Below are 25,549 nucleotides of genomic sequence, written 5' to 3'. Positions count from 1 at the left end.
GTATTTAATAGATGCTTCTTGAGTGGAAATAAGAAAAAATATATTCTACGTTGCCTTTGTTTAAGTAGTTTATATTGAGACATTCAAACTCAGAATATATCTTTAAAACAACTTAAACTCTTTTTATTCCTGATTTTGTTTCCAGGAAAATATATAGAAAACTTGGACAATATTACTTTTACTGAGAGTTTCCTCAGTAGCAAGGACCATGGAGGATTTCTGTTTATTACACCTACTTTTCAGAAACTTGATGATCTCCCACTACCTAGTAATCCTTTTCTTTGTGGAATTCTTATCCAAAAGCTAGAGATTCCCTGGGCAAAGGTTTTTCCTATGCGTTTAATGTTGAGATTGGGTGCAGAATATAAAGGTGAGTTTTAGAATAATAAATAAGTTACATAGATTGAAATATACTCAATGTAAAATAAGAATTTTCAGAATATTGTTAAAATCAATGTTTTAATGGGTTAATAGGACCACTTTTGTTTTACTGTACTTTTACAATTCCAAAACAACGCTCCTCAACTACCAAATTAGTCTACACAACCTTGCTATGTCATGAAGTTTCTAGATGTTCATAATTATTATGTTAACTTACCTTTAAAAATATTTTTTTAAATTTCAGAACAAAACATACAAAACCTTGAGAAGTTTTCTTAAAAGCATGTACTGTAGAGATTTCATTATGTCATGTTGCCTCTGTATTAAGAAGGTAAATTAGTGCCCTCCTCAATTTGTGTACATTATGAAGTCAAACATAAAGGATTTTGGGATTATCAGTGCTACAGCTTTCAGTTACTGACTATAATAAAAAATTGACTATTTTTAGAGAAGGTAATACTTAAAAATAGTGGTTGCTATTTTTCTAAGCTTGAGGTTCTTTTTTCTTATTTTTGCATTCCTCACATTTAGCTTATCATCCCAAAGTGATACAGACTGTATCACTTATGTATAATATAGTGTATATGTGAGTACGTACGTTTGTGTGTGTTTACATACCTACCCTTGATACAGCTGGAGATTCTAAAGTTGTTATTAAATAATGGTCTAAGTTTATATATATGGTTATATCTAAGTTGAAATTATTTCTAGTGATAAGCTTTTTTGAATTCCCATCCTTTGTCCCTTTTTTCAAGAAATTATTTATTGCATGTGAAGTACATCACATCTAATTAAATTTTATGTGTTTGATTCTAATATAATTTAATAGGTATTTTCTTGGAGGAAAATTAAATGTAAGGAAGTTATAAAAGTGACCATTACTATTTCAGAATGAACAAATTCAGTGAAAAAGATATTCATTTAAATTCCTCTATTTGGCAAATTTTATTAAGCATTAAACTGATGGGGGGTCTTACTATTTAGGATTTAAATATGTGATCCTATTAAATTATTATATTTAAAAAGTAATAAAATTTAACTTTCATCTCAAGTTTTGTGCCAAAGAACTTAGAAAATTTCATTCTGAGCCAAGTGTTACATCCATTCAACTTAATATTTTGTCTCTGATACTAATGAGTTATTTTTATGGAAGATTAGGTCAGTATGCTAGCTAATCTTAAGTAATTATGGAACATATAGTCTGTAAATTTGGCCAGTTTTTGGCCAGTATCACTTCTAGATACTTATGTTTTTTTCATACTGAAAGTAGGAAAATCATGGAGCAACATGAGGGACTTCTCAAAAGATCCTGGGTTGGAGCTGCAAAGCTATGATAGCTGTTTAATGGTGATGAGGGCAAATCAGCAGTTATACATAGAAGTTAACTAGTTTTGATTGTTTTCTGAATTCTTCATGTTGCTGGATTTTAGATAGACTAGCATTTTGGTGTTACTGGTGCCCATGCCTCTTTAGACATGACCTTGGAAGTGTGATTGTGTGTGTATGCGCGTGCGTGCATGTGCACATTTATTTTGCTATAGAGATAATGTACATATGGAAAAGTTAGTGGTAAAAGTTAGAGTCCTGAGATTAAAAACTAAAAGTAACTGTCTAAAATTCATAACTTTCAAATGGAGATTGTCTGTGCTTTTATGTTGAGACCATTTGTTTGGAATATTATTAAATGTTGGATTAGATGGTTTATGAGATCATTTTGTAACTCTGACAAGATGGCCTTTTAAGCCATAACCTTTGAAAATAGTATTTTAAATAAAATTACCTCTATCAAGTTAAAAGGATGCTCCCTCATTCATAAAAGATGAAGTAAAAAGTCAGCATTTACCTTAATCATATCATTTATCATTTTAATGTCTTTTACTACTGTCTTATTTTTTTCCCAGTCTACACCCTCTGTCCTCCAAATAACTTAGTTATCCTTTTTAAAACTACAAAGTATCTTTGCTACAGCATAGATGTGAGTCACTGTGACTTAAGGTTTTTAGAATAGATAATGTCACATGGCTTTCTTAGAATTTTAAGGAAGTATATTTGTATATTTATATAACAAATGTTAGAGAGGTTTGTGTGCTTATGACCTAAGCTAAAGGTTAAAAGTGTATCTGCTTTTTATCATCACAGAAATAATCTTACCTGCCTTTTTTCACCTTCCCTTTCTTCCAGAGGCCCTGCTGCATTGCGAGCAACTATCTTTTTCTTTTTGGTGCATGATATTTATAGTGCCCTAAAGAAAAAGAGTAGTTAGGTGGCAGACTCCATGTCCCTTCTTCTTCTAGGCATTGATTTCTCTGACTCTACGTGCTCCTTTTATTTTGCTGACCCAAGGACTGTGAAAGTTTACTAATCATCCATAAATTAGCACAATTGAACAGAATTATACATGCCTTAAGAATCTTTAATTCTTAATATTTTACCTTATCAGAACTTTATAGGGGTCTAGCCAATTATTGTAATTTCCCAACTGTTATAACTATGGAAACATAAAGAAAAGACTAAATGCTTTGGAATCAGGCAAGCCTAATTTCAAATCTGTTTCACCAGCTATTAACTTAGTTGCCATAAGCAAGTTTATTCATCTCTGTGTCTCTACTTTCCCATTTGTAAAGTAGGGATAGACATGCTTACCTCATCAGGTTCTTAATAGGGTTTCAGTAAGATAATGCATGTAAAGTTCCCAGCTCAGTGTGGCATCTAGTAGATACACAGTATGGGTTCGTGGCATTGCTCACTTTCCCCAAGTTAATGATTAGGTGGTATTCATCCATAATGTTTGAAAAATGAGAATTAACGGTAATAAATTCAAGATTTTGGGGTGTGTTTTGGACAGTAACCAGTTTTCCTTTCTTATGTATAGCATACCCTGCTCCTCTAACAAGTATCAGAGGCCGAAAACCTCTCTTTGGAGAAATAGGACACACTATCATGAACTTACTTGTTGTGAGTAATTGATCTACTTCATTCAGTGTTCTTGTATTGTTACTTAAAAAACGTATTTATTAAATTTTACACACTTATATTTTCCTATTTTAATTTGGTATATTTGGTATAATGAAAGTTTATTTATAATAAATCCGAATTCATTTAACATAAATGGGCTCTTTTTTTAATGAACTGCTTTTTATAATAGAACACAACTCCTAATTTATGTGTACGATTCTAATTGCCTTTCAATTCATTCTGCGGTAGTGCTCACAAATTTAGGTAACGTGAGATTTATACAAATGTTGAAGCTTTTGGTGCTTTAGAAAAATGTGTTAGTAAAGTCACTAAGTTTGGTGATTGTGACCAAATTGTAGCCTCAGTTTTCTTGTTTTAATAGGAAGGATTGGATTAGATGATGTCGCAGGTTCCCTTCCACCTGTAATTTCTATAATTTTGTGTTTACCTATTACCAGAGAAAAGTATTTCAGTGGACTTGCTTTTATTTATAATACTCCGTTTGAAGACCTATTCTATTTTGGAAGATCTATAACTAGAAAGAGATTACCCCAAATACTATAGCGTTCTTCCTGAGAATATTCTTTATTATTGTGGAGTAGCTGGAAGGGTTAGTTGGTTTTTTAAAGTTGGTACTGCTTTCTGGATGGCATTTTGGCAGTTAGGTATCAAAGTCTTAAAATGAAGGGTACTCTTAAAAATGGATTTAATGAATGGATCAATATGCATGGATAATAGTTTAAGGTTTATGGAAATGTCATTATTTTATGTAGGACCTTCGAAATTACCAGTATACCTTGCATAACATAGATCAGCTGTTGATTCATATGGAAATGGGGAAAAGCTGCATAAAAATTCCTCGGAAAAAATACAGTGATGTGAGTATAATAGCTTTATTCAAATTTTGAAGATAATTATTGAACATTAATTTCCTTAGAAGTTTGTCAACTAACAATTGTCACCCCAATAAATTTAATAAAAAAAAAAAAAGAAGTTTGTCAAATTAAATTTGTTTTGACTCAGACTAATATACCAGGAGTGCCAAAAAAATGTATACAAGTAGACACTTTGGTCAACATGGCTCAAGCAGCAGTTCGCCTCAATCAGTAGTGTCTGGACGCTGATGGTAACCACTTTGAGCACCTCTTGTAATTGCAGAAGTCAAATTTCACTTGTATTCATCTTTTGTTATCGGTATATATTGAGTATTAATATTTTAATACAGTTCCTTTCTTAAAATGTGTATACATTTTTTTGGCACTCTTTGTATAATGGTAAAATATATTTGAAATTTTAGATTTGTTTCCTGATAAGGCATTTGTTTAATCCTATTTTTTCATCTTTTTTCCTTAACTGTTTTATCTATTAATTGAGGTGGTTTTACTTAATACATTTGTTTCTATCACATTGTTAAGGAGTTGTCCAGACCAAAGCTTGATAATTATGAAGCTGGTCAGAAATGTGACTGAATTATTATAACTGATGAAGGCATAAAATGTTAAAAATGTTTCTAAATGAGTATTGTTATTTTCCAGGTAATGAAAGTAATAAGTTCTTCTAATGAGCATGTCATTAGTATTGGAGCTAGTTTTAGTACAGAAGCAGATTCTCATCTAGTCTGTGTACAGAATGACGGAGTTTATCAAACACAGGCCAACAGTGCCACTGGCCATCCTAGAAAAGGTGAGTGTTGGATCCTGGTGTTAATCCATTAAACCACCTCAATAAATAGAGTTTCTTTCAAAAGGGAAATATATATCTTTTACTTATTTGCTGAATTGATGGTGATAAAACAGTATGCCTTAAAATTTCAGCTATACAAACATTTTTTAATTGCTTCTGATTTGTGTTTTTCTCTTGGGCTATATTAGGTTTAAAGACTTGGGACACTGTATTGAGATATCTTCAGGCTTAGTATATCCCGTATGGTGGGAGTCTTATTTTTTCATTTATTTCTTTCTAAAATGCGGGTTTTTTTCACCTTTGCTTGCTCTTTGCTCCAACCCTCTTAATTAGGGGAGTACAGGGTAGATAAGAATGCAGGATGATTTATAAAACTGTGACTATAACAATGATAAAGGTGGTAAAGGGAGTAGCATATTTGAATGACATTACTCTCAGTTCTGGCTAAATGGCCTCAGTGACTGCTGTGATTACCAAACCCTTACAGTAGAGGGCCTATAAAATCGAAAGTTAAGTGGCAGTAACTATTCGATAAAATTAATACAGTATTACAAAATAACTTATTTAAATAAAGTAGACTGACATTTTGGCAGCAAATAAAATGTTTTCTTCTTATTGTAAAAGTAATGTATGCTCATTTGTAGTAAGGTTGGAAAATATGTTTTAAAAAGTAGAAAAAGAAATGCCAAGATATGGCCATTGTTGACATTTTTACTATATTTCCCTTTTATGTTAATATATATTAAATAGATGATTTTATACTGGATATTTACGCTTCTGTGATTTTTTTTCATTTAACGTGTCATTGATACTTTGTGTCATTAAAATTTAACAACTATTTAATATTTATTTGTTGAACTGGTAATGTATTTATATGGTATAAGTTCAAAAGATACAAATATTTATAGCGCAAAATCATCTTTCCTCCCTCAGGCTACCCTCTTACTTCAGCACAGGCAACCAAACCAGTGTTATCAGTTTCTTGTATATCCTTTCTGAGACATTTTTCCTTATATATATATTTAAGCGCACACACACACACACACAGCCTTTCTTCTACTGTTTTAAACAAATCATAACATTTGTTCCATTCTGCACCTTACTTTTGCTTTTATTAACATACTTTGGACATTGTTCAATGTTAGTATATAAAGAATATTTGCGTTCCACATAATTTTCCACTTTATATATGTACATCATTTAAATTGTTCCTATTGATGGATGTAGCTGTTACCAGTCCTTGGCTATTTATAAAACTGTACTGTGAATAACTTTGTATACATGCCATTAATTCCTAAAAATGCAATTGGTGCATCAAAGGATAAGTATATTTGTAACTTTAACAGATAATTATCAAGTCGTCCTCCCAGAGATTGTTCTGATTTATGCTCTCACCAGTAGCGACGTTCAATTTGTCACACCCTCCCTGACACAGACACAAAGATTTTAAATAGCTCAATAGTCCATCAGTTAGATACAAACATTAAATTACCTTTACGTAATATTTTATCTTTATTTTTTTATTAGCTTTCTATTGTAAGTGGTATGGGCATGGCATTTATCAAGTACTTAAAATGTGCCATGCTCCACATTATGCATTTAAAATATATCCTATAACATAAAACAGAGCAGGTTAAAACATAACTTTTGTGTTTTTTTAATCAGTGACAGGTGCAAGTTTTGTGGTATTCAATGGAGCTCTAAAAACATCTTCAGGATTTCTTGCTAAGTCCAGCATCGTTGAAGGTATCAGTTTCATCTTTGTTTTAATGTAAAGGTGTTTTCCATTTCTTTTTGAAACTGTATTTGATACTTGTATAAAAGAATATATGTAAGTTATAAGGTAGGGTACCACAGACTTCTCTGAAATCATTACCCGGGCCAAGAACGAGAACGTGACCAATACTTGGGTCTACTTATGCCTTTTTCTTCCTTTCACCTAGAAAATGTGTTTATCATTCTCTTGCTTAATTTTCTTTTTACTCTCAATAAACATATGCCTAAACAATATATTGTTTGTTTATGCTTATTTGGAAGATTTATAAAAATGATATCATTCTTCACATGCTCTTTGGAACTTAACTATTTTTACATAACATGATGTCTCTAAAATTTACTCATGTTGTTGCCGGCAACTATAGCTTATTCATTTTCAATGCTATTCAATATTTTATTTTGTGACTGTATGACAATTATCTTCTGATCATGAACATCTGGGTTGGTTCATTTTTGTTGTTAGGAACAGTGGTGCTAGTGACATTCTTGTTGGTTTGTGTGTTGACATTGGGCACATGTCTAAGAGTTTCTCTATGGTATATTTCCAGTAGTGGATTTCTTGGCCAGTAGATTAGTAAATGTTCACTTTTAAAAGCTACTGCTAAATTGTTTGCATCAGAATATATAAGATTACACATTTATCTACATATTTTCCAAATGTAGTTTTGTCAGACTATTTAATGTTTGTCATTCTGGTAGTTATCTCTGAACATGATCATAATTAGCATACCCCTAATAAGTAGAGCATCTTATGACATACGCACTGGACATATGTTTTATCTGTGAAATGCCTGTTCACATCTTTTGCCTATTTTTCTATCATTTTTTATCTTTTTATAACTGATTTATAGTTACATAGTTTTTTTATACATTGTATATTTCCTCTACCATTTTGTAGTGTCTTTTTACCACTGTTTCCCCGAAAATAAGACGTAGCCGGACAATCAGCTCTAATGCATCTTTTGGAGCAAAAATTAATGTAAGACCTGGTCTTATTTTACTATAATACAAGACCAGGTCTTATTTTACTATAAGACCGGGTATAATATAATATAATATAATAATAAAATATAATATAATACCGAGTCTTATATTAATTTTTGCTCCCAAAGATGCATTAGAGTTGATTGTCTGGCTAGGTCTTATTTTCAGGGAAACACGGTAGTTCTTCATTTTAATACAGTATAATTTATTAATCTTTTATGGTTAATGTTTTTTAAGAAACCTTTCTTATCCTGTAGTTAAAAAGGTGTTCTCCTGTTTTGTCCCTAAAGATTTCAAGTTTTGCCTTTAACACTTAATTTATCTGGAACTTATTTATATACATGTATAAGGAAGGGAATAGTAACATTTTTCTGCATTTGAAAAGAAACTGATTCAGCGTGAGTGATTTAATACTCCTAATGAGAGGTTTTTACTCACACCACCTCTGACACCAAATGTGTGGGTTTTTATCCTCACATCAGTCAGTTTTCTGACACCAAGTAGGTGTCCAACAATTCAATTCAATTTTGACATTAACTACCCAGAGTTAGCATAGACCCCGTAAGTTAAAGGCTCAGTCCCGCAAGACTGCCCACCCCCCACTTCAAATGCCAGTTAGAAGTCTGGGGTCTCTTGGGCTTCTGACTCACTGCCTCTAAATCAGAGGATCCACTCCTTCCTCCTCAAGTTCAATAATTTGTTAGAATGGCTCACAGAACTCAGAAAACACTTTACTAATATTTACTGTTTTAGTATAAAGCATTTGTAAAGGATAAAACTGAGGAACGACCAAATGGAAGAGATGCATATGGAGAGAGGGTCATGGAGATTCCATGCCCTCTCCAGACATACCACCCTCCCATCACATTACCCCTCTAAGCACCTTGATGTGTTTGCCAACGTGGAAGCTCTCCATATCCTGATGTTTAAGGGATCTCAATATGTAGGCATGATAGATTGAATCACTGGCCATTGCTAATCAAACTCAACATCTGGCCCCTTGCCCCAGGTCTAGCCCAAGGATGTAAAGGGAACCTTCTGCACAGTCCTCTGGTGCTTCTCTCTTCAGTATCTTGACCGCAGATTCCAGGCTGCCTCAGACTGTTATTTCTGGCTTCTTAACCCAGTTGGGTCATTGCAGGCTTCATGGCTCACCATGGAGAAACTGTAGAAACTGTCCCCAAGCGGAGAGCCTGGGCAATTGTGGGCTGACTTGTTGAGTTTTCCTCTAGGGATCACAGTATTGTACTTTCTGTTGTCCACTAGCTGAAACAGTAGCCTCATACATTGTGTCTAGTTTTATGGCTCATTGTTGTGAAAGAGCTAGTTTGGTATCATAGGCAGAAGTGGAAAAATTTTTTAATCATTTTTTTTAAAATTAACATTTTTTTACCATTAAAATAATTACCCATTTTTACCATTAAAAAAAGAATCTTTAACTTTGTGAAATAGTTTTCTTATCTCCTAATAGAAAAAATTAAGGTCACTTAAAACATCTTGCACAGAAAATACTTTGATACAAATTTTACGGCTTAGATATATAAATTTATATTTAGTAAAATAAATGTGAAACATAACTCTCATTTTTAGATGGCTTGATGGTACAAATAACTCCAGAGACCATGGATGGCTTGCGGCTAGCTCTCCGAGAACAAAAAGACTTTAAAATTACATGTGGGAAAGTTGATGCTGTAGACCTGAGAGAATATGTGGATATCTGCTGGGTAGATTCTGAAGAAAAAGGAAACAAAGGGTAGGAATAATTTCTTACTAAAATGTAATTGATTTGATGGGAGTGAGAAGGATAAAAACATCCTGTTAATAAAATGAAATATTTTATGAATAAACATAGAATTATACCATGAATTTAAATGCTTATGCTTCAGTTAACGAATGCAGCCTGTTTGTTTAAACATGACGAGCCTCATGTGTGTTTTCTTGGTCAGGATTGAAGGGTAGTCAGTTGGGAGGGGACCAATGACAAAATGTCCATTGTGTAGCAGTGTGGGCTTGATGCCAGGGCTGACAAAAACAAGACACTTTTTCTGCTGTATGGTACATATTTTTGTCAAGTAAGTATAGGATTCGTTTGGATGTTTATGTTGTATTATATTGATTCACTGTAAATACAAACAACTGAATTTAATAATATACACATTAGAGGTCTTACAGAATATTACTGCCGTTCCTCTTTTCAGTTACCTTTTTTTTTGAGAATGGCTAAGGCGTCTGGAGCAAAAAAAGGAAGAAGAGGGCTAATGCTGAAGGATTCTAAAATAGAGTTTTTGAAATTCGTGAGACAGCTTTCCAGTTCAGAGACTTGTGTATTTTAAACCTCAAGTCTGAATTGGGTATACGAAAATGTAAATATAATTTGCTACACAATCAAGAAATCTTGGTAAATGAATATAAACTACAGTTTTAATTATTTTGTGTATAGTTATCTTACTGCTGCTATAAATTTATAACTTTCATAATTTTTCTCCTTATTCCATTTGCTCAAATCTAATAATTCATTTCGTAAGAAGCACTTTATTAGTAATAATTCTGTTGTATTATGTTTTATTCTGTAGTGTTATTAGTTCCGTGGATGGAATATCATTACAAGGATTTCCAAGTGAAAAAATAAAACTGGAAGCCGATTTTGAAATTGATGACAAGATTGTAAAGTGTACTGAGGTAACTGAGAAAGAGGGTTCCTTCCCTTTATATGCTGTGTTTCGATATAGTTTTTGTTTTTTTAAGTGGGAGATTTTGCAGTACTCAACCTCTGAATGTTTAAGTGCAGCTTGTTAAACTTTTTACATCACACCTTGGGACACACATATTTCTACCCCAGACTTGCCTTTTATAACACCTGACTTGGAATTCCATAGGATTATTTCAGGTTATTGTATGATGCTTGCCAGCTCCACAGTTACGTTCTGTTAGCATTGCCATCTTTGTTTATATAGTAATCCATATGTTATCTGACCATATTATTTTCATTTTCTCTTAATTTACAAAAATTAAAGTATTTTATTGACATCAATTTATAATCAGCATTTACATATTAAAGTTATTTTTGCATGTTTTAATTATTACATTGTTTTTAAGAAAGGGACATGAAACTAGACTCCCAAAGCTTTAGTCCACCTTCATACTCCCCCCACCCCACTCACTCTACCTCCTGTGTCAGGCAATCAGTGTTACTCATTGCGTATGTATTTTCTGTGATTTTCTGCATGTACAAGATAGAAACTATAGAGGATATGGAAATGATAAAATATTTCTTTGTTTGATCTTAACTTTATTAAGATGTCGTTGTAAGATGGTGAACTTACAGGGTAGGCTCATTAGTACCGTTCTCTAAACTGTCAACCAGGCTTTCATTGCTACAGGTTAACTTTAGGCAAAAATAGCAAAGTCATTCCCAAATTCTGTAACCTTTGGTTTTAAGATCTATACTTATAGTATAGATCAGGGTGTGTATGTGTGTGTATTAAAATAAAAAATATATATAGTGCTCTTAACTAGTGAATTTCATGCAACTAACATTGGAATTTTAATAATAAAGTTGAATTGAAAGTAGCAATTACTGCATTTTTAAATGTACTTTTAATCATGATCTGTTTCCTAATTAAATACCTTTCAGGTGTTCTATTTTCTAAAGGACCAGGATTTATCTATTTCAGCAACTCATTATCAGTTTGCAAAAGAAATAGCCATGGCGTGTAGTGCTGCACTGAGCCCTCACTTGAAAACTCTAAAGAGTAATGGGATGAATAAAATTGGCCTCAGAGTTTCCATTGACACTGATATGGTGAGGCATGTTTTTGTGATGTATTTTTGAAATGAATGTATCCTATGTTAAAGTAATCAAAAGTTCTTTCTTTAACCTTTTGTTTTGGGACGAAGACAACTAAAATTTGTAGATCATCAGTGTGTACACACACTTCATGTACTTTATCTCCTTTACTCTCCACAGGGGTCAGCAGACTACTTTTCGTAAAAAGCTAGAGAGTAAATATTTTAGGCATTGTGGGCTATATGATTTCTTTCACAACTACTCAACTCTGCCATTACAGTGCAAAAGCAACCATAGGCAGTATGTAAACTAACAAGCTGGGCTGTGTTTCAATGAAACTTTTTTTTTTTAAATAAAAGTGGTGGGCTACTGGCCCTCAAGCTATAGTGTGCTGACCTTTGCTCCACAATAATCCTGCTTAATAAGTCGGTTTTTAAATTTATTATTTTGAACAGATTCTATATTCACATGATTTAAAATTACAGCAGTCTGAAAGTTTATGTAACAGGACCACCTCACTGAACAGTTCCAGAGAGCAGCATTCACACTGTAGTCTATGTAATTGGCCCCTTAACTTCAGGCTACAATGTAAATGGTACCCAACAGAGTTTTATAAAGTAATAGACTTGGAAAGTCTCCTTTCTACCCTTATCTCCAAACCCTTTAGTCCACCTCCATACTCCCTCTCATTCTTCCTTCCTGGTCAGGCAATCAAATGTTACCCCTTTTATGTATGCTTTGTGATTTTATGCATGTACAAGCAAATAAGTACCCTGTTTCCCTGAAAATAAGACCTAGCCGGACAATCAGCTCTAATGCATGTTTTGTAGCAAAAATTAATATAAGACCCAGTATTATATTATACCCGGTCTTATATATTATAGTAAAATAAGACCCGGTATTTACATCATCACATCACTCACACCACACCACACCACACCACACCACACCACACCACACCACCACATCACCACATCCCCAGTCTTATAGTAAAATAAGACTGGGTCTTGTATTAGTTTTTGCTCCAAAAGATGCATTAGAGTTGATGTCCAGCTAGGTCTTATTTTGGGGGAAACACGGTATATGTGTCCTTTTTGTTCCCTTTACACTCTTTTTTTATTCACCTTGCTTCTTTAACTTAATATACCTTACAGATATTTCATGTTACTACATATGCTTTTTAACACTTGCATAGTCGTAGTTTGTTATATTAATGTACTGTAATTTAACTAGTCTTATGCATGTTTGGTATGTACTGATTGACATTTAGATTATCCACAATATTTCACTTTTGCGCAAGTGTGAGTCTATAAGAAACATTCCTAGAAGTAGAATTTTTAGGTCCAAGAATGAACTCAATAGGTATTACCATATTGTCTCAAGTAGAGATTATACAATTTATATTTCTACCACAATTTGTGAGAGCATTCTTTTCCCTCACTTCCTTATCAAAGCAGTATGTAATCAAACTTTTGAACTTTGCCAATTTGATAGGTGAAAAAATGGTCCTCCAGTATTATTTTAATGTACATTTCTGTTTCCAACATCCAGTATAATAGATTTCAAAGCAGGTTCTTCATTAGAATGGTTTATCTAAACAAGAATGAGTTCATGTGCTGGTTTGCATTTCTTCAGCCAGGATGTGTTGTACTCACAGTTCTTATGGGAAAGAACTTATATTTTCATCTCACTTTTAAAAGTTCCTTTCTCAAAAATTAATTAATTAATTAATAAAAGTTCTTTCTCAAGGAAGCATCTGATAATTATTTGAGTAAGCACTGTTAATATTTTTTAGTCAGGTGTATTAAAATGTAATTTTCACCAGCAACATTAAATTCAGATATTAAATATTACTGCAACAAATTCAAAATATTTTACGTAGATTACTTTTTTTAATACCATGGGATTTTAATTTAAGTAATGCTAGTAATCATTTAAAAATTTAGTCCTCCAGTGTGTTTACATGTTCATTGAGAAGAAACCTAAAGTATGAATTAGTGGCAATTTTTTTATTTTTATGCTGCCTGTGGAGGGACAATTATAATTTATATAGTAGATGGATAAAAGAAATATGAGAATATAAAAAGTACTTTCTTAACATGCTTAAACTGAATGATATTTTTAGTTTACATTTATCTGCTGAGCTAAGCATGATTGCTCATTATCCAGAGATGACTTATCAAGTTTCTTTTTTTCCAGGTTGAATTTCAGGCAGGATCTGAAGGCCAACTTCTTCCTCAGCATTATCTAAATGATCTTGATAGTGCTCTAATTCCTGTGATCCATGGTGGCACCTCCAGCTCTACTAGTTTACCATTAGAAATAGAATTAGTATTTTTCATTATAGAAAATCTTTTTTAGTGAAAAGATTTTAGTGAGTCACATTATATATTGCAAAGTGATTTGTTAAAACTAATTCCAGCACTAAACCTGAAATGCCACAAACACTAAAAGTAAATATGTTTGACGTTTGAAACACATAAGTTTTGCTTTTTAGGCAGGAATGACCTTTTTAAATCATTAGCACAATTTCAATCTCTAAAAATTTAAGAGATCCAGTTTTTGAAACTTTCCACTTAATGCAAATACTAACCAGACAAGGATTTCTTCTCTCTTTAAGAAATCTGTAGCATTACAGTGTTATTTAAATGCTATGCCAAAGTATCTGTGCTTAGGTATACCTCTTTATGCCAAGGTGGATTTTAATGAAGGCTCTTTTCAGGTGTAACCTTGTAATGGTAATATCTGTTTTCTGTATATGCCAGTTAGATTACTGGTTTCTAAAGTCTTAAAAATGTATTTCAATGGCACAGACCAGTTTCTAGATCTTAGACTTAATATGATACTTCTTTAAACAAGGCAGATAACTTATTTGTAATTGGAGTGGAGACCTACCTCCATGACTAGATAAACTCTTGTTTGAATTAAAATCAGAATTTTGCCTTTTGTCTTCTCAAATTATATATACATATATATATATATATGTTTTTTTCTTGATTAAATGGGTATTCTTAAAATAATTGTGGGTGCTTCAGGATTTTGTGCTTCTATATTTAAGTATATTGTTTTTATAGCGAGAACGTGATTCAGTATGTGTTTTATAAATCTTTAATAATTTATAAATAGGTAATATTTTTGTATTGCAGTGCATTATTTTTCCTCCTTTCTTTCCAAAGTAAACCACTGTATTTACCACTTCTAAGAGTGATTGACGACAGGCCAGATGACCCTTGAAGTAGTCATTATTATGTAGCAATAAATGAAGCCTGAAACAGGTTTTTGCTTTTTTTTTCACTTCTCCTTTAAACCTTTGAAGTTTCTTGGCAAATCTACATATTTTCATTAACACCAATGTATTAAACATAAATTTTAATGAACTGATTATTTTTGCATATTTTAAATTCTTTATATGGTAGTTATTTTTTATAACAGAATATTAACATAAGTTAAATTCTATGCATTTAAAATTGTTACAGAGGTTTCCTATTTACTTCAAACAACAAAATAAGAAAGTATGTTGCATTAAAAAACACAATGGGCATATTTTAGTTCTGTCATTTAAATTACATAAAATATAATCATTATTTTGATGTTTTATGTGGAATACATATGTTTTTGTATCAAAAACACTTGTATATCTCAAGAAAAAGAAACCACATTAAATAGCCCTGTTTCAAGAAAAATATTTAGGAAGCATCTCAACTGGAAGACCAAGTCAGCGTTATAACTCAGGAACTGAGTGAGGTCTCAGGCTCAGAGAGACTAAGAATTTTAATCAGATTGGTCATATGGTTCCTACTGAATCACTTCTGTAGTATTAGGCAGAGACACAGTATGGAAGAGAACATCAGTCTTCTGGAAGTAGCTACTTCATAAATAATGTAAAATGTTGCAAATATTAAATGGCCACGCATAATAACTTGTGAAATTTATTGAAATGGTATAAGGTAAAAACAATTATATATCAAACTCAATTTATGTTTTCTTTATATAGAATGTTTATTTTGCAATATAAGTAATTGCACGATGTATGAATATTGAAGCTTGCTTAAAATAACCAAATGGACGACTCTTCCAATGATGGGATAGCTTTGGATTTTTTCAAAAAATCTATGTATTTAAAAAAAATTAGAATTATGTGCCTTTGGAGGTACATTTTGAAGTATTATTTGTAGATGTATGTTTCTGAATGCATTTGTTACTTATATGGTAATTTTCTTCACTTAGGCATTAATTTAAAATTTAAAATTTTTAAAGTTTCTTTGTACTCAGTCTACAGTGATCTGTTTTCAGTCTTATATCTTTTAATACTCTATTTCTCTAAATTTTGAAATAATGAAGTAAAATCTAGGCCATTGTTTTATGCAGTCATCCACCAAACTTCATGTCTATATACTTGCTATATGCAGAGCACTTTATTAACCTTCACAGGTTGAAAGATGAATAAGGTAGTTCTCCTCTTGGAGCTGAATATGTGAAGCAGATCTAACAAAGTAAAAGTCATTGCTATAATCAAGATATGGATCTTGACTAGGTGGTTGAGAAACAACCCAGCCTTACCAATAATGAGAAGGCAGCCTGAGAACCTGTTAGAGAATGGGCATTAAACTTGTCGAGGCAAGAGCTGAAAATCTGAAAAGTAGGTAATATGTAAAAATACAGAACTTTCCATTTTAAGGCAATTTAAAGTCTTCTGTGTTGTGTGAATATCTTACCTTAAAATTTATAAAAGTAGTAGCCGGACTGGTGCCTCAATTGCCTAAGTTTATAACAGCCTCGACTTAGATACTGTGTTATAAGTATATAACAGAACTTTCTTTTAATAGCAGGCATAACAACTTTGATAACCTGACTTAAATTTTAAAAGAAAATATCTTGAAATAAGAAACCTCCAAACCATCCTAGGTTTTAATTTTTTTATTTGTGATTTAAGAAAAAAATTCATATATGTAATACATATATACATTATTCAAATATCAGAAAAAATATTAAAAACTTATCAATGTTAGTTTTATCTCCTACCGTGTGTGCATGTACCTTGTTCTTCCCACTCCCCAGTCTCAACAAGTAATAATTTTAATTAATTTCTTGTGTATCTTCCCAAGGTTTAGGTGCAATAGCAGCAAATACAAAGATGTATATTTTTTCCTCCATTTTTTATACAAATGTAGCATGCTGTTTACACTGAAGAACACATTGTCAATTACTCCCTAATTCAATTGAATTATGGTTTATATTTAGAATCTTAGATTTCATTGCTTCTCAAACACTTTTACTCAATGATTGATAAAAGCATCTTATTGCAGACAGGCAAGAAAATCCATTATTGGAATTATGACCATATGTTTCAGTAGGAGGACTATTTTTCTCGTGACAAAATTTTTATTACTGAAACTTGCATGGTTAGTTTTTATTTGAGCTGTATTTAAAATCTCTGTTTTTCCTATCAGACACTAAGCCTCCAGACACCATCTAAATTTATCTTTTACCACTTAATTGACACATTGGTATTTTTTTACATTAGATTATTAGTAGTTTTAAATCTTTATATTCTGTATTTTGGATTTAGCTTGGAATGATACACAATTTAATATTAACACCTGTTGGGAAATATTTTCTGCATTTGCATGGATAAAATTACAAACATCTTTTCATGCTTTTTACAAATGAAGAAATAGGTCTAATACAAGTGCTTTATTATGAATCTCTGAATATAATAATGGTATTTTTTCTCTTTCTTTGGGTAAAATAAGGTGCTTGACAGCTTCGAAGATAGCTCACAATGGTCCCTACCTCCTGGCTTTTCACACCCCTGTGTGGTCCCCTCCCACAGTGTACCATTGTAGATCTTTATGACCAATAGAATGTGGCAGAAGGGATGGATGTCATTTCCAAGATTATGTTATAAAAGACTCTATGGCTTCTATCTTTGGTGCATTTCTCCCCGCTCTCTTCTTTTTTTCCCTCTCTCCCCTACCTCTCTCCCTCTCTTTCCGTTGGATCACTCACTCTTGAGGAAGCCAGTTGCAGGCGTGGACAGCCCCATGGAGAGGCAGGAACTGATATCTCCTGACAATAGCCACAGGCATGGAATTGGATCCTCCAACCCCAGTCAAGCCTTCAAATTGTAGCTCCAGCCAACAGTTTGCAGTCTCATGGGAACCACTCAACTAAGCCACTCTCAGATTCCTGAATCTCAGAAACTGTAAAATAACAAACATCTGCTATTTTAAACTGCTAAGTTTTCTAGTGATTTGTAATTTGCAGCAACTTATATTAGATAACTAATACAAGATACCTATATCATTGAGCAGCTAAAAGTAAAGATGGTTCATTGCTCTGACAGAATTAGCATATTTCTTGTCAGCATTTATGGATTCCCTGTCACAAGTAGTATGTTCTTAAGTACAGAGAATACCAAGACAAAAAGTAGGATTTGGCCATGTGGGAAGAGAGATGCAACTGTGGGAAATTTCCTGTTTCTGGAAATTACATGATAGAATATTTAGACCAATGTTCCTGCTGAAAACCAAAGCTGATTAAAATACAAAAGCCACTTTAAAACAAAAAGGAGATTTTAAGACAGGAAGGAATGTCCAGTTTAAAAGTGTAAAGAGAAGTGAACATAGGGCCCTGTTACTACAACCCTATGGAGTAAGGAGGACAGATAACAAAGATCAAGGCTCACACAAGGTGGTGAATCTAACAGGAATCATGAATCTCACAGAACTTTCCCACAATAAGCTGAGACACCCCCAAAGGGTATCAACCTTTGGATGAGTATAAATTATGTAAAATCATAGCCAAGTTTAGAATTGCCTACATCACACAAAGAATCTTAAGCATTTAACTTGCTTTTAAGGTGATCCCACACTGGTGATGTCTCCAGGTGCTTAGAGGAATACAAATGTAAATTTTCACAATGTTTTCACAATGAGATATCACCTCACACTGGTCAAAATGGCCATCATCAATAAATCAACAAACACGTCAATAAATCAACAAACAAGTGATGGTGAAGATGTGGAGAAAAGGGAACCCTTGTGCACTGTTGGTGGGATTGCAGAATATTATTATAGTCAATATTGTAATAACTGTAGTGACAGGTGGGTACTAATCAGAGGAATCACTGAATAAATTATATAAATGTCTTACCACTATACTGTACACCTGAAACTAATACAAAATAATATTGAATGTCAACTGTAACTGGAAAAAAAAGAAATGAATAATTAAAAGAGTATACTGAATCAAAGGTCATACTTTTAACAGAGGACTGCATCTTATTCCACTCCACTAAAATAATCTCACCACCTCTACCCAGTTTCAGAGAACCAGAACTACTATTCATATATATATATACATATATATATACATATATATATACATATATATGTATATATATATGTATCATCAAAAGCAGCTCCAAACCTCAGGTCAATGCCCGTTTTTTCACATTCTAATCTTAAGACCCTGCATATCTGCTATTCTTCCCTCAATATACCATATATCTTTAACATGTGAACCTCTCCCTTTGTGCCAAAAGAAAAGTAATTAGACATATATTTGCAATAATAATTTCCAAACACTCAAAGTAGAGAAAACAGTATGATGAAACTCTGTATACTCGGACTACAACCATCCTCAGATTCAACAACTATCCAGTTTTCCACTTTTGCTTCATGGATCCCTTTGCAGGTTTCCTCCACTATCTGAAAGTAGAGTGTTCCTATGAAACATTTCATAAGCAGAAATAGAGTAAAGCGAAGAAGCAATTACCTTAGGACACATTTTATTGACAGCTGCACAAAATAAATCGAGATAAAACACAGATACAGACACAGTTCAAAGCTATGGTGGCTTGATGCTGAGATGCTTAATGTGGTTCCCAGGTCAGAAGCTTGGAGGTGCCACTCTCTCTGCTTGGGGTGCATGCTGCCTCTGTAAGTACTCACTGCAAAACAAATGCTGGACGTTATTTTTCCTTTTCCTTAAAAGTGAAAATCCTCTTCAGATTTCTTTAGGTTAGTGAAAACAGGTACTAACGTAGGTCTTTTATAAAAGCAAAGCGGGGTAAAGTGAACTTTCAAAAAGGGAGGGACACCTATGAGATATGACAATTAAGTTCATGAACTCATCCTAGAAAAAGTGCTACATACCTCATTGCTGAATATCACTACGGTCACCTTTGAAGTACTCCCCTTGGGAAGCTGTGCACTGATGCCAGTGCCTAGTCCACCCTTCAAAGCAATTTTGGAACTCTTTCTGGAATGGCCATCAGAGCTGTCATTGTATTACCCTTGATGTCGTGAATGTCATCAAAATGTCTTCCTTTCAGTATTTCCTTTATCTTTGGGTAAAAAATAGAAGTCATTGGGGGCCGGATCAGGTGAGTAGGGAGGGTGTTCCAATACTGTTATTTGTTTACTGGCTAAAAACTCCCTCATAGACAGTTCTGTGTGAGCTAGTGCACTGTTGTGATGCAAGAGCCATGAATTGTTGGCGAAAAGTTCAGGTCATTTTCACGCAGCCTTTTCAGCACTTCCAAATAATAAACTTGGTTAACTGTTTGTCCATTTGGTACAAATTCACAATGAATAATCCCTCTTGGTATCAAAGAAGGTTAGCAATATTATTGCAACAAGTTTGGGAACATAATTGTCAGACTTGTATATTTCTTTCCTGGACTATTTTCAAGCAAATCTGACATCATCATCTCATGCCACGTACTTTAGTATGCAGCTCTAAAAAAATGGACAGTAAAAAGTAATTTTAATTGAATCAGATACTATAAAATCTATGAAAATATTGACCTACTATTGTGACCAATAGGCTATAAAAACTTGTACTAGAACTGATACCATCGAGAAAGTGAAAAGACAATCTACAAAAATGGAAGAAAATATTTGCAAATTATGTATTTGTTAAGGGACTTGTAGTCAGACTTCATATTTTTACAATCAACAAAAGCCCAAGTAAAAATGAGCAAATGATTTGAACAGACATGTCTCCAAAGAAAAAAATATAAATAGCCAATAGACACTTGAAAATATGCTTAACATTATTAATCACTAGGGAAATGCAAATCAAGACCACAGTGAGATACTACTTCATATCAACTTGGATGGCTGCAATAAAAGAAAAAAATAACAGATAATAACAAGTATTGGTGAGGATGTGAAGAAACTGGAACCCTCATACATTGCTGGTGGAAATATAAATGGTGCAGCTGCTTTCAAAACTGGCAGTTCCTCAAAAAGTGAAACATAGAGCTACCATATGAACCAGCAGTTCCACTCCTGTGTGTATATCCAAGAGAAACACATCCACATACTTCCACACAGAACTTGTACATGAATGTCCATAGCAGCATTATTCATTAGCAGCCAAAAAGTGGAAACAATACAAATGTCCATCAACTGATGATTGGGCAAATAAAATGTGTTATACTCAAATGATGGAATTTTATTTGGCCATAAAAAAATAAAGTACTGATGCACACGACAATATGGATGAACCTCAAAAATATTATGCTAAGTGAAAGAAGCCAGTCACAAAATGTGCAGACTAGGTAAATCCATAGAAACAGAAAATAGATTACTAGTTACATAGGGCTGGGGAGGAAATGAGGAGTGACTGTTTTGGGTGATGAACATGTTCTGAAGTTGACGGGGTGCTGGTTGCACGATTTTGACTACACTATGACTATATTAAATTGTACACTTTAAATGTATGACACTTTAAATCATCACGGAAATGCAAATCAAATACAAATCAAGCAATTGTATGTCCCAACAGAGCTTTCTGAAAATACCACTGGAGTCGTTAAAAGTTAAGTGTTTTCTAAACCTCAAGGAATCTTTTTGATTAAGCTAGAGAACATTCAGATAATGGAGAAGCCTGATTGAAGATAGATTTAAATAATTACAACTCAAGTATGGAAAGACTTAAACCTATTAAAACCTAAAGGGCTGGATGAGAAGACTTCGTGTGATGTATCAGGTGATGTATTATGATCCCAATTTTACAACTGACAGAGTGAGTTGTATTAGTCACAGAACCAGAAAATGCCATTGCTGTGTTGCTAATTCTGATAAATCCGACGTGGCTGGCGCCCCGTCTCCAGCCCCAGCCCGCCTGCGGGACGCACTTGAGGGCAAAGAAGGCAGTGGGAGAATCTTGTTGCTGGGAGTGTTTTCTGAGTCAACCCCGCTCAGGAGAGGAGCACGGGGCGAGAAAACGTTCACGTTATCAGTTCAGTATCCTTACGCAGAAACACTCCTTTTTACGAAGACATGATTCCATGTCATTTCAGAATGTTACTAAAATTAAAAAGAGAAAACATATCCAACTTGGGAAACTCGCACCCCACCCCGGCAACTGCTTGCAATCTTGGCTCTCACTTTCTGCCTCAGGCTTCCGTGACCCGGCTTTTTGGGGGAACGGCCCGTTTCCTGACAACCTTGTAAAAGAGCAGGTAGCGCGATATTTGGCCCGCGCACCCCGCACGGAGTCTGCGTGCCGGCGAAGCTCCAGCCGCAGCCTCTGCGCGTGCGCGCCGCTCCGCCTCCCTTTCCGCCTCCGCCTGGGAAGCTCCAGCCTCCGCAGCAGTTGGAGGCGGCGGTCTGTCTGCGGGCGCGTCTGTCTGTGGTCTGTGGTCAGCTGAGTCCGGTTTTCACGCCACCTGTGACGGGTCGCTGGCGGGGGGCCCACTGCTCGGCGCCTGCGCTGACTGAGCGCGTCCGTCACCATGGCAGCGACCCCTGGGGGCCCTGGTAAGCGCCCTCCGGGCTGTGGGTCTGGGACTGGGCTCTACTCGATTGGCTGGAAGTCCCGCACTTTCTTCGGCCTCGCGCTTGTGTTTGGGGGGCGTTTTGAGGGACTCCTGGCAGCACAGCTCCCTTTTTCGGATCCTGGGGGTCGGCCTTCTTAGCGCGCCCACAATGGATTGGCTGCTGTGGGCATTAAGAGAAAAGCGTCTGGTGCAGCTAAGAATTGAAAGAATATGGTACTCCATTTTAAAATGATTTTTTGGGGGAGATATTTTATGTTTATAGGGACATCGGGAGAAATAGATTCTCCGTCTGTCCCCTACCTGGACACAGGCGTAGCGTCCCCATTATCAGTGTCCCCCAAGAGCGTTACAGTCGTGAACGTGCGTTGACACATGATAACCCCCCAAAGTCCATAGTTCACCACAGGGTTCATTCTTGGGTTTACTTTCTGTGGGTTTAGACAAATGCATAATGACATGTACCCACCATTATGGAGTAATACAAAGTATGTTACCACACCCCTACCCATCCCTGATAATCAGTGATATTTTTACTGTCTCCATAGTTTTGCCTCATCCAGAATGTCATATAGTTGGAATCATACATTGCGTAGCCTTTTCAGATTGGCTTCTTTTACATAGTAATATGTGCTTAAGGTCTTTTTATGGCTTGATAGCTCAGGTTTTTGTTTTTTTTTAGCATCAAATGATATTCTATTTGTGCATATACCACAGTTTATCCATTCACCTGTTGAAGAACATCTTGGTTTTGGCAATTATGAATGAAGCTGCTATAAACATCTGTGTGCAGGTTTTTATGTGGACATAAGGTTTCAACTCCTTTGGTTAAATATCAAGGAGTGCAGTTGCTGGATCATATGGTAAGAGTATGTTTACTTTTGTAAGAAACTGCCAAACTATCCTCCAAAGTGGTTCTATCATTTTGCCTTTTCACCAGCAATGAATGAGATTTCCTGTTGCTCCACATCTTCACCAGCATTTGGTGGTGTCAGTGTTCTGGACTTTGACCATTCTAATAGGTGTGTAGTTGTACCTTGTTGTTTTAACTTGCATTTTTCTTTTGGCATGTGATTTGGAACACCTTTTCATATGCCTGCCATCTATTTATCTTACATGGTGAGGTGTTTGTTAAGGTTTTGACCCATTTTTTAAATTGGATTGTTTTCTTATTGTTGAGCTTTAAAAATTATTTGTATATTTTGGATAACAGTCCTTTATCATATGTATCTTTTGCAAATATTTTCTCACAGTTTCTGGCTTGTTTTACTCTTGGTCTTATCTTTCTCAGAGCAGAAGTTTTTCATTTAAATGAAATCCAGCTTATCCATTATTTCTTTCATGAATGTTGCCTTTGGTATGTATCTAAAAAGTCATCGCTCCACCCAAGGTCATCTTGGTTTTCTCTATGTTACCTTCTAGGAGTTTCATAATTTTGCATTTTACATTTAGGTCTATGATCCATTTTGAGTTAATTTTTGTGAAGAGTGTAAGGTTTGTTTCTAGATTCATTTTTTACATGTGGATGTCCAGTTATCCCAGCACCATTTGTTGAAAAGAGTGTCTTTGCTTCATTGTATTACCTTTGTTCCTTTGTCAAGGATCAATTTCTCTTTATGGAGGTCTATTTCGGGGCTGTTCATTCTATTCCACTGATCTGTCTATTCTTTCACCAATACTACACTGTCTTGATTACTGTAGCTTTATAGTAAGTCTTGCTGTTGGATAGTGTCATTACTTTGTTCTCTTTCAATATTGTGTTGGCTCTTCTGGGTTTTTTTGTCCTCCATATAAATGTTAAAATCATTTTGTCAATATCCACAAAATAACTTGGTGGCATTTTGATTAGGATTGCTTGAATCTATAGATCAATTGGGAAGAACTGACATCTTGACAATATTGAGTCTTTTCATGAACATGGAATATCCTCCATTTATTTAGTTCTTTGATTTCATTCATCAGAGTTTTGTAGTTTCCCTCATACAGATCTTGTACATACTCTTCTTTTGTTAGATTTATACCTAAGTATTTCAGGGTTTTTTTTGGTGCTAATGTAAATGGTATTGTTTTTAATTTCAAATTCCATGTGTTCATTACTGGTAAGTAGGAAAGCAATTGACTTTCATATATTAACCTTATATCCTTCAACCTTTTTCAGATTAAAATTTTTCCTGATTGTAAACAATACATGCCCATTATACAACATTTATAAAGTATATTGAAGTAGGCAAAAATTCATGTATTGTCAATACTCAGGGGCACCACTAATAACTTTTTGGTATATTTTCTAACAATTCTGACTTTTAAGAAAATTAACATAGTTAAGATCATAGTATATATGCCACCATATACTACTACATAGCTCTTATTTTTCTCCCACTTTTTTTTAAACAAAGTAGTTTATTAAAGTATTAGTTTTTAGTGGCTCAGTTCAACACAGATTTATTACCTTATAGTTCTGGAGGTCAGAAGTCTGAAGTGGGTCTCATTGAGCATTAAAATCCAAGTGTCAGTAGGCATGGCTGCATTTTCTCTGGAGACTCTAGGAGAGAATCTGTGTTCTTGCTTTTATCATCCTCTAGAGACTGCTTGAGTTCTTGGTTCATGATCTCTTCCTCCATTTTCAAAGCCTGCAATGGCTAGTGGAGTCTTTCTGATACTGCATCACTCTGACACTGACTCACTCTTCTCCCTCCCTCTTTCACTTACAAGGATCCTGTGATTACATTGGGCCCACCTGGGTAATCCAGGCAACTATCCCCACCTCAAAGTCAGCAGATTAGCAAACTTAATTCCATCTATAATCTTAATTCCCCCTTGCTAAGTAATATAACATAGTCACAGTTTGCAGGGATTAGGACATAGACATCTTTGGGAGATCATTATTCTTTCTGCTCCACCAGCTATACATATTGTCTCCACCTTGCTTTTTTCCCCGCTTAACATATCTTTGAGAGTATATCATTACACATAGATTTGCCTCTTTTTAATGGCTGCATAATGTTCCATTGCATAGATATACCATAATTTATTTAGTGAATTCACTGTTGGTGGATATTTAGGTTATTTTTCACTCTTTTGCTATTACAAACAATACTGCAATAAATATCCTTGTATCAGATGTCATGTCCCACATATAAGCATATCTGTTCATGGATAAATTTATGAAAACCTATGAAAGTGGCATTTCT

At 34.3% G+C, this 25,549-nt stretch overlaps 2 protein-coding genes across 5 annotated transcripts in view; both read left to right on the top strand.

Moving 5' to 3' along the window:
- ZFYVE16 (zinc finger FYVE-type containing 16) overlaps positions 1–14,946 on the top strand; it is a gene marked incomplete at its 3' end in the record, with an annotated part of 44,483 nt that extends 29,537 nt beyond the window's left edge. For all 3 annotated transcript variants that reach the window (XM_081053331.1, XM_081053330.1, XM_081053332.1), the window contains 9 exons: positions 146–370; positions 3,254–3,336; positions 4,110–4,214; positions 4,872–5,019; positions 6,685–6,765; positions 9,370–9,532; positions 10,353–10,458; positions 11,414–11,581; positions 13,766–14,946. In XM_081053331.1, the coding sequence (XP_080909457.1) occupies positions 146–370; positions 3,254–3,336; positions 4,110–4,214; positions 4,872–5,019; positions 6,685–6,765; positions 9,370–9,532; positions 10,353–10,458; positions 11,414–11,581; positions 13,766–13,927 (1,241 nt within the window). The remainder of the gene's footprint in view (positions 1–145; positions 371–3,253; positions 3,337–4,109; positions 4,215–4,871; positions 5,020–6,684; positions 6,766–9,369; positions 9,533–10,352; positions 10,459–11,413; positions 11,582–13,765) is intronic.
- Positions 14,947–22,143: 7,197 nt separating this feature from the next.
- FAM151B (family with sequence similarity 151 member B) overlaps positions 22,144–25,549 on the top strand; it is a 34,091-nt gene continuing 30,685 nt past the window's right edge. For both annotated transcript variants that reach the window (XM_081052898.1, XM_081052897.1), the window contains exon 1: positions 22,144–22,341. In XM_081052898.1, coding sequence (XP_080909024.1) covers positions 22,317–22,341 — 25 coding nt within the window. In that variant the 5' untranslated portion in view covers positions 22,144–22,316. The remainder of the gene's footprint in view (positions 22,342–25,549) is intronic.

Source organism: Rhinolophus hipposideros, assembly GCF_964194185.1.
Source record: "Rhinolophus hipposideros genome assembly, chromosome: 7".
Lineage (NCBI taxonomy): Eukaryota > Metazoa > Chordata > Mammalia > Chiroptera > Rhinolophidae > Rhinolophus > Rhinolophus hipposideros.
Note: the sequence above shows the minus strand (reverse complement) of the source record. Positions and strands in the feature narration are given on the sequence as shown.